Source organism: Diadema antillarum, unplaced genomic scaffold, assembly GCF_040938485.1.
Source record: "Diadema antillarum isolate AM-2024a unplaced genomic scaffold, OU_Dant_1.0 scf00000192, whole genome shotgun sequence".
Taxonomy (NCBI): domain Eukaryota; kingdom Metazoa; phylum Echinodermata; class Echinoidea; order Diadematoida; family Diadematidae; genus Diadema; species Diadema antillarum.
In genome coordinates this window covers 4,268,095-4,283,037 of record NW_027271081.1, presented here as the reverse complement: position 1 = coordinate 4,283,037, position 14,943 = coordinate 4,268,095, and the positions used below count along the sequence as shown (strand labels likewise).

Sequence of the window (14,943 nt, the reverse complement as noted above, 5' to 3'; positions counted from 1 at the left end):
GAGAAGGAGAAGGAGAAGGAGAAGGAGAAGAGCGTGCATCCGGGGATCCCGATGATTCTATGCCAACACCACTAGAGAAAGCAGTGGGGTTTATAAAATCATATCGGTATTTGCTGGGCATCCGGACAATGTCCAAGAACTCTGCACCCGCAAAGCGAGCAGTGATTACTGCCGCAGCAGAGATGATCAAAAATGAGGTACGCTGTTTTCATTCTTAGGCCTATGTGTTAACATCACAATTATGACGCTGCTGCATACAGTATATTATATTTATTAGTAGTAGAATTATTATCGCTGTTAATATCAATTTAAGAATAAATATGACTTGCCACAACGAAAGGATTCTAGAATCGCTGACGGCTGAGCCGAGAAAATTGTGTTTAACGTCAGATCGTCAAAATCGGCCAAAACTATCAAATTTCCGTTTTTGACATGGTTTTGTAGTCTAATATATCGTCTATCATCTGCCGAAATTTCGACGCTAAATGATTAAAGGAAAGGCAAGAGAGTAGAATTTTTCTTGGCCCTGATTTTGCGACTTTCAACTGAACAGAAGTGTCCGACGATTTAGATTTAGCGCCGCAGAAAGGCCCCGCCCCTAGCAACGAGGGAGTGATCTTATCGATCCGTGCATGGCATGTATCGGGGGATAAAAAAAGAACAAAACAAACATTGAAGGCGCGGTTTTCTCAAAACGCTGATTTCTTAGCTTTTCTTAGACCACTCAGTCGACATGGTCTCATAAAATCATTGATATCTCCGCAACCAAGTACTTTAATTAGTCTTGTTATATACGAACTTAAAGCAGGAGAGTAAGGGGATAATGTCATGTCATTTTAAGAAAATCCTCCGACGACTTCTGGATCTTTTTGTTGGAGCGGGTCACAAAATATGGGCCTATTAGTTCTTTCATCACCAGCAGCTAGGTACCCACAACATGTTCACCCTCGGAATTACTTTTTTCTCCATTTTTTTTTTTTTTTTTTTTTGGGGGGGGAGGGGGGAGGGGTGATCACTGAAATCGTAACAACTAAGTTTGCCATCTATCGGGTCACTGAAAAGTTCGTTGGAACGAAGCGCTCGTACGAATGTCACTGTTCGTATACGAATTCTGAGGTTCATAATAATGGCCACCTTACGAAGAGTGGGGTTTTCACGAAGTTAAAAAACAAAACAAAACAAAACAAAAAACCTTTGCATTAGATCATCGACCAGGATCCGAACTTACGTTCGTAGCAGTTCTTATCTTGATATCAATTTTTTTTTTTTTTTTTGTGACCGAGCCATAAAATATGTAAATAATATTTATCACCTCAATTAGGATTTCTTTTTAATTCTATTTATTTAGTTATCCATTCATTTACTGTTACTTGAGGTTGTAATGATATTTGGCTGAACAGAGTTGGTTTAGTTGTATTCGAGGTGTGCTTTGACTCGCATTATACTGAATACACGCAAATAACCACAAAGAGATTCTAACTAAAAAAAGAATCAGCATCCGTTCATCATAATAAAAACGATGGAAACCAAAAGCCCCATCACGACAAAATTTTACCCTCCCTTTACTATAGAAAACACTTACTTTTCACAGATGGATAATGAGATGAAAAGAAGGAAACAGTAATTTCATTCTTCTTCACACTTTTAATTCAGCACAGCTTTTCTTCCTGATTTTCATTTTCTGCAGAAAATAATTTATGCATATTTATTTAAAGATTGTTACTTCATCTTCAATGTCAGATGAAAGCAAAACCAAAGCTGGAAGCGTTTCAGCAAGAAGTGAACCACACTACAGTTGCTGCATTTTCCTGGGAAAAAGCCTTGGAGGAGGCAGAGCAGAGCATGCCAGCCACAGTAAGCTGCATCTGGGCAATGATGCCAGTCAAGAAAAATGGAGAAAACAGAAGGTAAATATAATGTAAGATAAAATCAACACTATTGACAATTACCTATGAACTGCGGAGAGAACCCTGAGGGCTGTTTATGGGTAGGCCCTATAATAGCAGCATAACAAGACATAATAATTGAACATAATGTCAATATAATAGAGATGTGTGTATATATAACATATTATGAGTGAATGAATTATATACAGTAACTGGATCCACCTGAGCACTAACTTTCATCTTAGAGTTGTGTCACTGGATAGTTTAATGAGGCCCCATCCATTTCAAGTTAAATCGCTTACGATGGCAGTCTCCTGCATTCAATTGTCTCTGTTATTTACTGAAAAAAATATGTTTTTGTGTGTATGTATACACATATACTGCTTAATGCAATTGCTTATTTGTATCTGTTTGTACACTACATTGTTAAATATCACTGCACTTGCTGTTCTTTGTCTTTGTGCTTTTGAAATTTGTTTTCAATTTGTATCTGATTGAAAGTGGAAAATACATCAAATCAAATCAAAATATATTCACAAATGATGGCTAACAGATTCTGTGAAAAAGAATGTTCTATTTATGTATGAAATGTATTTGGTTAACAAAAGAAAAAAACTGAAGTTCCTCTTTCGTCTCAACGGGTAACAATCAACTGTTTTCATACATATATATCAAAATAAAACACAAAAATAACCAGTTTGAACAGTTCATAATGATAGGCCTAATGTTCTTAAAACACATCCTTTTCCCTTTTCCTATAATATTACTGGGAACAAGCAACAAGTGACCAAGACCAAACACATTTTTCATAAATTACAGTGATGTAATAAAAGTTATGTCATTAATGGTAATACAGATGTTATAAATGATATAATAAATCTTCTTTGCAGTGATCTGGCTCGAAAGGCTGGTCAAATACTTGCAATTGTCCTCTACACAAAATGTCCGATCTACAAATTTGTGCAATCCTGCATTGGGATAGAGCTCTGGAGACAACGAGTGAGCCACAAGGTATTCACCACATTGAACCACATGGGGATATCTCAAAGTGCGGACACAGCCAGACGAAATGTGGACATCATTGGGAAGAAACATGATGATGAACTGTGGAAGTGGAAAGAATCTCAGGTGGGCAAACTTATTTCAGTGAAAAGTTGTAGAATGCTACTCAAAGGGTTATTTTGTTAGAAAGCTTGGAAAATGTACTTGATCTGCAGAACTAATATTTTAAGAAAATTATTTTGAATCTCTAAAGTGTCAACACCCAATAAACACATCTGTAGATGAGAAGCAAGAGATGAAAATGTCATGTCCCCCTGTTATCCGCACACTTTAACCCTATAAAGCCCAAGGGGGGGGGGGGGGGCACAATGTTTTTGTTCGCCACTCCGACACCCTTTACCTGATTTCAACAATATTTGGTGACCTTTCCTAAAATCTTATTGCAAACAGTTTGATATATAATTTAACTATGTCAGGTATTACTAGCTGCCAGGGCAACCATAAACTGACAACCATGTTCGTCAGATTTTGCATGATTTTCTGTTCCAATTTCAGTTAACAATTATGATAATAGATAAAATGGGGTTTTCTTGGCTGTAATTTGCTGAAGGACCAAAAAGTGAAGTAATTATGGTTGTGAATTACCCTACAATGGTCGCTGTGACATAGCCATCAAACAAGAAATATAATGGAAATAATTGAAAATGCAGCATTTTCTTAAGATTACCCTATTATTATGTGTTTTGCCTTTAACATCATTTGTTTATCATATTATAAATCTGCAAAAGAATATCAATACTATGGAAATATGAAATGTGATACAAATATCTAAAACTATCCCAAGCAATTCAGCGTAGCTCTTATGCATTATTTTCTTTACCTTGTAATGAATAGCGCCCCCACATGTTGACCTTAATAAATTTCAACCATTACAAAATAGTGAAGGTTTACTTGCTTTTCACTTGTGGCAAATGAAAATGATTGATATAAAGTGCCAAATATGACAGTCATACATCATATAGTAAAAAGATTATATAGAGCACAATGTGTGCCCCCCCCCCCCCCCCTGGAAGGGGTCAAAATAAGCTTGGGCCTTATTGGGTTAAAGAAAGACAAACTTTTTCCCCTCTTTCTGCTTATTAGGAAAAACCAGAAACTCAGCAGACGATCAAGGACACCGGCGGATACAGCTATGGCTTCTGTATTGACAACATACAGGTTGGAACTGAAGCCAAACATCAGAGGAAAGGACATGGAAACAAGTTCCTCCTGCAAACGATGTGTTTTGCTGTCAAAGATCGAGTCAAAGAGGGATCAGCAATTCTACAAGTACCAGCAGCAAGTCTTGATCCATACACATTCCTTCCATCTCCTGATGTGTTTGAGCGACAGAGAGCAAGAGCAGTTTTTCTGGTACAGTCCCTGCTACCCAAGCACATGACGCAACTTAAGCATCTACAGAACAAGATTCCCTCCAGAATCCTTCATTCTCATACTACTGAAATGGATGAGAAATCTCAATGTGTAAGTTTTTATTTAACATGGTAACACAATTGTTTTTATTCAATGCATGTGCATTAAATAGGAGTGCTTGTCTTCCTTGAATCATGTTTTTGTAGTTTATTCCTATTCTATCATAAGGAGGGGTTAAAGTAATCATTGTGGGGATATGGTAGGTTTGAATGCAATTTTAAAGAAGGGGAGGGTAGCAGGGGCGGATCCCGGAATTCTGTAAAGGGGGGGGGGGGGGGGGGGGGGCGTGACTAATATTACTATTGCCACTTCTGGGTTTCATTTCATTTTATCCTTTTTATTTTCTTTGTTTCTAATGAAAATTAAAGGGGGGGGGCGTGTGCTGGTTGCGCCCCCTCTGGATCCGCCACTGGGGTAGGAAGCACTCTGAGAAAAAAGATACATTGTAATACCTAGTCTGCCCAAAAATTAACCCTCCCATATGTTGCTTGCCTGTGGTCTGCAATCATAGTATTAAATACATCACTTTTGCAAGAAACATTACTTCAATTTCTCTTTCTTTCTTTCTTTCTTCCTTCCTTCGTTCCTCCCTTCCTTTCTTTTTTGAAATATAGGTCACTCTGGGAGTTGTTGACGCTGATCCAGGCTCCACTCAGGGTATGATCTCAGTGATGGAGCATTTGCAGAAATATGTTCCTGTTGTGGATGATCATCCCAAACCATGTCTCCTGAGTGGTGATGGCCTCACCATTGAGCGCATTCTCCACGCACAGCGGGCTAGGAGTAATGGAGCAAAGTGGGATGACCGTTTGGAGGCATTTTACGCTTGCCCGCAAGAGTTCCACAAGGAAATCCTCCATGTGCAGGTAATGATATACCATTTTGGTAACTTGTGTAGGCCTATGTTATGTTTATAATGTTTGGTGAAAAAAAAAGCAACTGATAATTTGGGGATGGAAGTAGTGATGCAGATAGTCAGAAATATGTGTGCAAAAAATTTCTTTTGTATTCACAACCTGCCTTTAAAAAAAAACAAGAAAAAAAATATTGGCTCAATTTGACAACGGCAGTAATGGTATGTTAAAGTAAAGGATTTTTTTCTTTCATTCTGAAATTTATGGTAGATTTCCAAAGGCCACATATAAAAATAAAGGGCCTCATGTACAGGTAGTTCATTCATGAATACGAAATAATTAAACATTCAGTTCAATTGCAATCTGATTTGAACACTCTGCATTGGGGTGACAGTTTCCAACACGGGTGCCTCCCTTTTATTGTACATGTAAAGTGTGTTGGGGAGGCAAAGCCACTAACATGAAACACCTACAAACCCAATCCTAGCTGTGCCTATTATATGAACTATGCATAATCATTATCATACAAACAGGATTCAAACAACAAGTTCTTCCAAGCATCCAGCCTGGCTGACAGGGGAACCATTGCTCAACTGAAGAATGAGTTCAATCACAGGTCATTCAAGAGAGATGCAGTTGAGAACTTTCAGCATGTCTGGGATCTGTATAAGGTATATATAAGTGTATATAAACTTTTGTATGAAAATACAAAAACTAGAAAAGGAATCAGAGAGCATAGACCTCTTCGAAGCAATTCATTTCCACTTATACACATATAACTCCCAATGATAGGTAAGTAAAAATATACAAAAAATGCTGAAATGTGATTACCTCTTCAGCGTTTTTTTGTGACATTCTCAACTTTTTCTGTGAGTAAAGTTTCATCAAATCTGTAGACAACTTGAGTTATTTTGCACTCTGACAAATCAAAACAGACAAAAGCATAACCTCCTTCCTTGGTGTAGGTAATAAATCCATGATAGACTTTGTGTGAACTACTAATTCTTTATTTGTTGATGCTCACTGCAACTGAGTTTTGGTTGTTTTTAAGTAATCTCATACAACTGATAATTGCAACATAAATGAAATTGTGACGATTTCAATTCATGAAAAAAAATAATTACTGCATTTGGATTGGCTATGTTACTTTTTTATGTGTGGACGTTGGGTGATATTCAGCTACTTAACTCATCATTCCTGCCCCTTCCATCCTAAATAACATTTACTTAGTTTCACTCTCAATAGACCATGTTTCAGAGATTTCTTATTCTCTCATTCAACGTTTTAGTTTGTGACAGAATCACACATCGTTCTGTGTGCAATGAAACTATGCGGAGTATCATCACTAGAGGATCAGCCAAAAGGATTGCCAACTGAGCAGGATGTAGAAGCACAGCTCAAGTGGCTATCTAATCTATCACAGCGGGTGGTGGACTTCTGCTGGGCTCCGCCAGATCGAGGAGATGTGCAAGTAGCTGCAGCAGGTTTTGATCAGAAATTAAGAGATGTTCCTGATGACGCTCTACGGTACTGTTTCTGCAACACAAAAGGTAACTTCAATCTGAATATTCGTGTAATGGTTGATGTTTGGCTAGAAAGATCTTATATGATGGTAGGAAATTCATGAACATCTCTTTTGAAATAGCCATGACAACGTGACTCATCATTGTCTAGTTACCATGTCTGCGAGTAGAAACATATTCTGTGATGCAAGAATGGATCTGGCTCTTGAAGGAATTGGAAGTGACATTTTGTATTGCAACAGATTGCATAAATGCCTACTGTTGACACTCCATTCATTACCCTAGTTACTGAAATGGGCCTAATGAGAAAAAGGGTTGATAATACAGCTTCCATGTCCACAGTATATACTAGTGTGTTATGAATTATTTATGGGAGGATTTTCATTGTTAATCTACATATCAATAACTTAAAATCTATTATATTTGTCTTACGAGGCATTAAAGCTCACTGCAGTGATGTGGCACTCTCCAAATAAAATGAAACATTTTACTGAAGCATTAACAGCTGACATGATTTCAAATGTAAATATTAAGATCTGATAATACCAAGTTGAATTCAGTTCACATACAACTGTGCACACAGTTACTATAAACACTTTATAACCCTAAAGTGTTTTTTGTTTATTTGCCATTGTATGTTTGCTTATATACCAACAGAGAAGTCAGATGAAATGGTCATGTGCTGCTCTAAGACATGTAGACATGCATGGTTCCATTTAAGCTGTGTGGGACTCCAAGAGGCACCAGATTCTGACGAAGACTGGTACTGCTCTCAAGGGTGTAAAGACAGTGACTCGTACATCTACTGCTTCTGCCATAAGAAGTGTCAGACTGGAGATGAGGGGATGGTGCAATGCCACCTAGCAGAGCACTGTAAAAAGCATGAATGGTATCACAAGTCCTGTGTCGACATCAGCAAAGATGACCCTGTAGCAGGTAATGAGGATAGATGTCAAATTCGTGTGTGTGTGTGTGTGTGTGTGTGTGTGTGCGTGCATATCTTGGGTGAGGGGTTGCAGTGAAACAGGAGTATGCTGATAGAATCAGAAAGCTGTTGTGCATGCCTGTATAAAAGCTCATACATTTCAAGATACACAGTCAAAGTTGAAGTTATTATTGTGTAGAGGGGCAAGATTTAAATCCAACAGAAAAAAAAACCCTCAAATACAGAAATTGAAATACAATTGTATATGCATGTATATATTCATGACTAACAGAGGGAACTCAGATACCAACTTTTATGTAAGGAGTTGTAGCAACACTTAGTTTTTGTGGCATTCCTGCATGTCTATATTTACATGTACAAGTGTAGTACAACTGTTCCGATATGGGGTGGAGATGGGAGATAACATATCCTGTCCTTAAATAAGCCATGGATTCAGAAAATATTCTATGCAGATATCAATATTAACTTGATAATACATCCAAGATACACTATATGACCCTTCAAAATGTGGTGAAGCCTTGATATATAAATAGTGTTGTATTATCATGTGTGGAAAAAGTAAGACCATGTTAGATAAAAAACGCAAATACCACTACAAATATAGAAACACAAAGGGCCAACTTCAAATGATGGTGGTCCTTCTACCAGAGGGGAGCAAGGAGGCTCAACAATTGAAGGTACCCAAGCAAATGCAAATTCAAATCTTTGTATGGCAGGCATACAAGTTCTCTTCACAATTACTCCAAGTACTATCATTCAACACAGTAAAAAATGCATAACACACTCTACATTCTCATTTTCTTTTTATTCTTCTCTATTTTGTATTCATTTCCAGATAAGTGGTACTGTTCAGATGAATGCAGTCTTGGGGCTGAAAATGATGACTACATACTTAACCACACCAAAGCTCTCATGTATGAAGGACTTTGCCACCTTGTCAGACGACAAGCAGTCAGAGAAGGTGATGGACCAGCCATGACAGATGACTGGAAAGCAGATATGATTGACTTCCATCTGAAGAATCATCCGAAGTATCTCATAAATGGGCATTACTTTCTTGCATGTGAGTTTTAGACAGTGTTTCATTGAATGACAAGTTTATGATAAACCTGTACATGCTTTTGGAATTGTTTTTTCATTGAAAGTGATACTTATCGTGATAATGAAATACAGAAATGGAACTTTTTGATGGGTATGATTGGATGCTGCTGCATTGATTCATGCTATCAAATTAAGTCAATATCTTGTCAATGCATTTCAGATGAGAAAAATGTTACTCCTTGCAACCAAACATGAACACATGTACTGGTCTATGATTGACAAACTTTTTGACACTGTCCAATATGATGCTAATGCAGCTTAATGTTTGTTCTTTCATTCTTGCTCTTGATATAATTGATCAGTGTACATGCACACTATTTAAACATATGTGAAGGAGAGCACGTGCCCCCATGTCATTCTTCTTTTATCTTCAGTTTTATCTTGTACTTAGTAATACAACAAGGTAACAAAAAAGGGCTGGCAATACCACAAGCTACCCCACCAGTTGCTTCACTTCATTGTTTCTTCTCTACAGATCATTATAGAAACTTGAGCCCTTTCTGTGATTGATTGTGTTTTGATTGCTAATTAGGCGTTGGAGGGTTTGCTGATCCAAAGCTTCAGCTAAGCTTTGTGTGGAATAGAGTGGCAAACCCCAAAGGGAGACGTGGAGGAAACATTGGACTGGATCTCGTGAACGAATTCATGAACTTGGATTATGTGGGTGAATATCATAATTCTTAATTTATACTCCACAAACTTTTAATTTTCTCTTCAGATGTAGAAGGTAATTACAGCCAGTTCTTTTGTATTGCTGTCAAAAGCTTTTTTTCTAAAGTTATTGAAAGGTGACAGAGAATTGGCACATACATCAGTGGACCCCTCATTATAACAAAGTCCTTGGAATCACCGGTTTTCTTTTTGTTACATCCAAATTTCATTGTAACAGAACAAAAAGCACTGAAAAAAAACATAGAGTGGATGATGTTATTGCCTGAATTTTTTTACTTCCTTGCAACCGGAATTTTGTTATAACCATGTTTATTATAATGGAAATGCACTATCTTCTACCAGGTGCCTGTATGGATTGGAGTCCTTAGTCACTTCATTGCCTGGAAAAATACACTATGTCTACCACACCACTGACTTAGCACATAATCAACAAAGAAAGAAGGGTCACACTTTTTTAATTTGGTTGAACTGTAATCAAATTATATCTCCTATAGGGACCTACAATCCTGCTATCATTCTGATGAAAAGGAGCTCTTGAATTTAAATGCACCAAAAACATAAAAGAAGGAAATAATTTCAAACCCATCAAACCGAAACTTATCAGAAATCATGTTCAGTGTATTGTAAAATAGAAATGTAACTATGGCTACTATATAGCCATAGCAACATTTCTGTTTTACAATACATTGAAAATTCCCCAGAAAGTCACTGCCAGTCAATACATGCATGTGTGCTAAGTTCCATGCAGCTGTAAGTATCATACCTCCAACCATTTCCGACATATGGAGAAAAAAATGAAATGTTGATATTTTCACTTGACCTTTGACCTCATAACCCAAATCTCTCTCAAGTGAATCTTCATTGGGTAGTATATGTATACACTAAGTTTTTAGAAAATATGTTCAGGCGTGGAATAGATACATTGGAAACAGTGAAATTTTGAGCATTTGTCCTTGACCTCTGACCTTGAGCATCTTCACATAAAAGTGACATAGACATACCATCGGATATCTCAAATGGTTTTAGAATTAAGCTGTCCACAAAATGATAACGAAAAAAAAGGACAGACAACTTGAAAACACAATGCCTCCAGGGACACTTCATGGGGGAGGCATAAATAAGTTACGGACATTTTAGGGGTCTTGTTCAAGCACATGATCAATCCAACTGCATGTGATTTCTTATACACTTTGCATTAAGCATACAGTAAATATGAAACAACACACAATATCATAATAAATTGTTCACAATCGATTAATGGGCCAATGCTTAGGAATGTCTGGAAGAAATAATACCTTTTAGTATTGGCTTCGAGTTTAAGTATTGATTCACAACTTACTTTAGCTAAAACATACTTATTGTCTATTGTATTCAAGGGTAAAAATTTGTTTCAATATAAACAATAACAATCAGAAATGCTACTATTGCGACTTGTATGCCTACAACTTACATGTTTCTTACAATACGTCTTGAAAAGAAATGTAAGAATATGACCTAGATCTCCGACCTTGAGCAGGGGCACTGAAAAGTTGATAACCACTACATTGCCCACTCATATAACATCTTATTAAAATACTTCAAATGGTTAAGTTTTGCTGTCCACAAAATAGATTATGGGCAAAGGACGAACAGACAGAATGATGGACAGACAGCTGGACAGAAGTATGGCTGAAGAAACTGAAAATAGTGTGTCTCTTGCGGCAGAGGCATGAAAACCTCACATATTAAATTTCAATACGATAAATTAACCTCATGACAAACATCGCTCTCTTAATTTTCACAGGAATGGTAAAGTCATCTGGGGGAAGTACTACACCACAACAACTGTCCAGATGCGCACAAATGAGTGGGCCCTTTGGAAAGGACCTTGATGCCCTCTTTACAGGTGCAGGCATAGTTGACATGGAAGATAGTACTCGAGGCAAGAGGACAGATTTATATGACGCTGACATACGACGCTTCACTGAAGAATATCAGGCTGATGCCCTTTTGGACTATATCCCAGGCAGGGAACACTCAGGCTTTGGGGCATTCGAAGGAAGATGTATGATGCAAAATCCAAAGAAATTGGGTGAAAAGTTGCAGAGTCTTTCGGTAAAATTGGACATGTGGAAAAACATTACGTCTTCATCCAAGAAGGCATGAATCTACCCATCGCAGACACTGCAACATGAGTGAGCAGGGCCAGACTGAATGCTCTCACGCATTTCTTTAACAGTGAGATACTCCAGGATTCCCTTCCTGAAGCACTTTGTCTTCTTCAAGACTGCATTGATCAAGTCAATAAATTGCTCATCCGTCCATCTCGAATTCAGGGCACCTGGGAAAATGTACATGTGAGCTTGACTTGTCCTCCCATCCCTCCCAGCACGTCCCACTTCTTGCCAATAAGACAAGATGTCAGACGGAACGCCAAAGTGTAGCACAAACTCAACATCCGGAACGTTGATACCTAAACCAAATGCCACTGTTGCGACAACACACCGGATCCTGCTATTGATGCCTCTGAATGATTCAGTGATGCGAAGCTGACTGTTTGTGTCGGAACTTCCGTGGTACATTTCGCAGATTCTCTCATCAGCATCTTTGAACCCCATCTCCATGTTGATCCATGCCCATATTTCTGCCACGTGGTCGATGTTGCTGTAAGATAATTTGAAATGTGCATATTAAGGCCATGGCACACTATATATGTTTTTGGTCCTATGACTGACAAACTTTGGATCTTAAATGAATCACAGTATATAGCCTCAGAATAAACATGCTTGTTAATTTCATATCCAAAGTCAGTCAGTCGTGGGACTAGAAGTCAAATAGTGTGTGATGGCCTTTCACCGTTAGATAAAGTCATTCAAGATGGTCACAACCTAAATGATTGAATTCTCAAGAATCATGAAATATGAAGTAGAACAAGGAGTTCAATTGTAAAGAGTATTGCATATCAGCGTTATAGATCTGTATGGTGTTGATATGCTGTCATGTGGTTAAATTTCACCATGATAAAGGAATATATATGATATCATGAAGGTCTTCTATTATTTTGAGCAAAATTCTTTTCAGAACCTTGACCATTTTGAAGCAGGTCATGTAGATTACTTGATTTTGGTTTTGCTAGGAGGTTCATTACCCTGCAGATGATGCCGGACATTCCTTTTTTTAATCTGTGTATTAATCTCATGAGAATCGTCAGAAAGAATTTTAGGAATGGACAGGATTACTCCACACCAGTGCCATAATATAACATAAGTCTCCATACCCAGATCACCGAAAAGTGAAAGTGTCATTCATGAGATATGCTGTACCGTGCATAGATGATTGCTTTGGGTGTCCGTTCTTGGTTTGCCTTGAGGAGTTCTAAATACCAGTAGAGGTATTCTGTGAAGTCTCTGGAGCTGCAGTTGTGGATATCCAAGTGGATGTTTGGCCTGCAATTAACATGAATTAAATACTTGTTATTAGGTGTGTCCTCATGATCAAGCAGATTTATGTTCTTAAATACATGTATATGGTCACACATAATCCGAAACTGGTTTCAAGCTGGTAGATGACTGCTGATAACATATGCCTAATGGATGCCTGTTGTCAGTGGTTGCAAAAGGTTTTGTAAGAGTCAGCACTGTAGTGACTCTAGTGACTGTAGCTGCAGAAGCATTTTGATCAACTTCTATCTCATGAATCAGATTATCAGTAGTCTGGTACCAGTTTTTGCTGATGTAAACCATATATTTAGGGAGGAAATGCAGGTAAATGAGTTACACATATTACATGTTAACTCGAAGTGACAACCACCAAGATCTCAATGCCACTGATCAGATGTGCAATCATATATACATCAGATATAATTGTGCAATTAAATGTAAATGGAATTGTGTGCTTATTACCCGTGATCAAAAAGTTGCATTAATCCTAATATGGCATCTTATAAAATGTGCTAACAAAACATCACTTTGTTTGTAATGTACGACACTATGAGCTACACATATACGCTTCTCCTTTACTATTTTTGTCAGGGAAATACATGCGCATGCACTCTAGATAGACATTGTCAAAAATATCTACATACTGACATAGGATGTATGCTCCTCACTATACATGACTCTATTATCACTTTTTAATGCAATACTGTGATCAATCTTCTTTGACTGATACTTTCTCATTATTCAGCATATTGATTGAGCAACAATTATTTGTGTACCTGTCAGGAACTGTTGCAGAAATGTTGATCCGTGATCTTTTCATGTGGAGAAGCTCTAGGATTTCTTCAACCATATGGTCTGTTGCAGTAGCTGTAATCAGCATCCATGGACACATCAAGATACTGCGCAACCTCTCTACTCTCAGATAGTCTGGTCTGAAGCTTTTTCCCCTTGATTTAGTTAGAATCATAAAAACAAAATATCATGAATTAATTATCTATATATATAAAAGCTTTAAGACCTGTTGTATTACCTGAGTAAATAAATGTACATGTACATACTCTTTAACCAAATCAAGTAGATAGATTGGTAAGCAGGATCATCACCAGCTTTAATCAAGGGGAGTGGGATGGGGAGGGTGTGCGTTTTGACGGTTTGGCGCCACGTTTTTAAAAATGGGGGAGGGGCAGTTCATTTCTGGTTCCACTTCGGGGTTTCACCAGCTAACAAGCAAAAAAAAAAAAGGGGGGGGGGGCCTTCAGTGCAACTTCTGCTGCCACTTTAGGGTTTCATCAGCTGACAAGGGGAGGGTCTGGGAGGGGTTGTTTTCCCTTTTCCCTCTTGAGACCATGGAATTTTTTTTTTTTTTTGCATGTGAAATATGTTTGCATGTTTGATAAGTATAAACTTTTCAATGGGTCTGAAGGTGTCAATCACTCCTCCCCCCCCCCCAGTGATTCTATGTAATACTAGTAGACTACAAATTAATTTTGAATAATGTAACTAGTGTAATATGAAAGGTATTCCACTCATAGGCATGCTGGGGGGGGTGGGGGTGATTGGCACTCCAAGAATATCTCTTTATTGCCATTGTTTGCCCTGTTTATTGCTCTTGTAATAATGGTTGACAGACACGAGCATCAGTTAGCCAAGGATCATCTACCTGGGTAATGCAGGAAATGGGGAAACAGTTGTTTTGATATGGGGGCATATACATGAACATGAAAGCGTATGTGAACTTGTCTTGCTTTGCTTGCAGTCAGTATCTGATAATTTTATCTGTGAATTTCATATACTCGGTAGGTCTGAAATTAAGAGGACTTTATCTCACCACTTGGAAAGGCAATGTACTTCATCCACTGCCACAAGAGAGATGTTCTGGCGATGTTTCTTGAGCCACTCCCACCATACGCCAGAAGTAATGATCTCCGGTGAAGCAAAAATCAACTGGAAATGTGCCTTGTTCATACCTGATAATATTTTAGACAGAGAAAGTTTAACAGAGAGTTTAACTGAGTGGTCTAAATAGACAGTTTCAATAATCTATCAAAGATTCTTTCTATTTTCATA

The 14,943-nt window shown here is 37.8% G+C and overlaps 2 protein-coding genes across 2 annotated transcripts; one reads left to right on the top strand and one right to left on the bottom strand.

Moving 5' to 3' along the window:
* The first annotated feature begins 128 nt into the window (after positions 1 to 128).
* On the top strand, positions 129 to 12,079 carry LOC139723495 (uncharacterized). Its single transcript, XM_071634735.1, has 11 exons — positions 129 to 197; positions 1,741 to 1,907; positions 2,777 to 3,014; positions 4,032 to 4,412; positions 4,976 to 5,227; positions 5,749 to 5,886; positions 6,504 to 6,765; positions 7,396 to 7,674; positions 8,520 to 8,747; positions 9,318 to 9,449; positions 11,241 to 12,079. Exons 1-11 carry the CDS (start codon positions 129 to 131, stop codon positions 11,600 to 11,602), a joined length of 2,508 nt encoding a protein of 835 aa, XP_071490836.1. The 3' UTR covers positions 11,603 to 12,079.
* LOC139723494 (bifunctional 3'-5' exonuclease/ATP-dependent helicase WRN-like) lies at positions 11,605 to 13,726 on the bottom strand. The gene is made up of 3 exons (XM_071634734.1): positions 13,653 to 13,726; positions 12,760 to 12,882; positions 11,605 to 12,100 (listed from the first exon to the last, which is right to left on the bottom strand). Exons 1-3 carry the CDS (start codon positions 13,724 to 13,726, stop codon positions 11,605 to 11,607), a joined length of 693 nt encoding a protein of 230 aa, XP_071490835.1.
* Between the last annotated feature and the right edge of the window lie 1,217 nt (positions 13,727 to 14,943).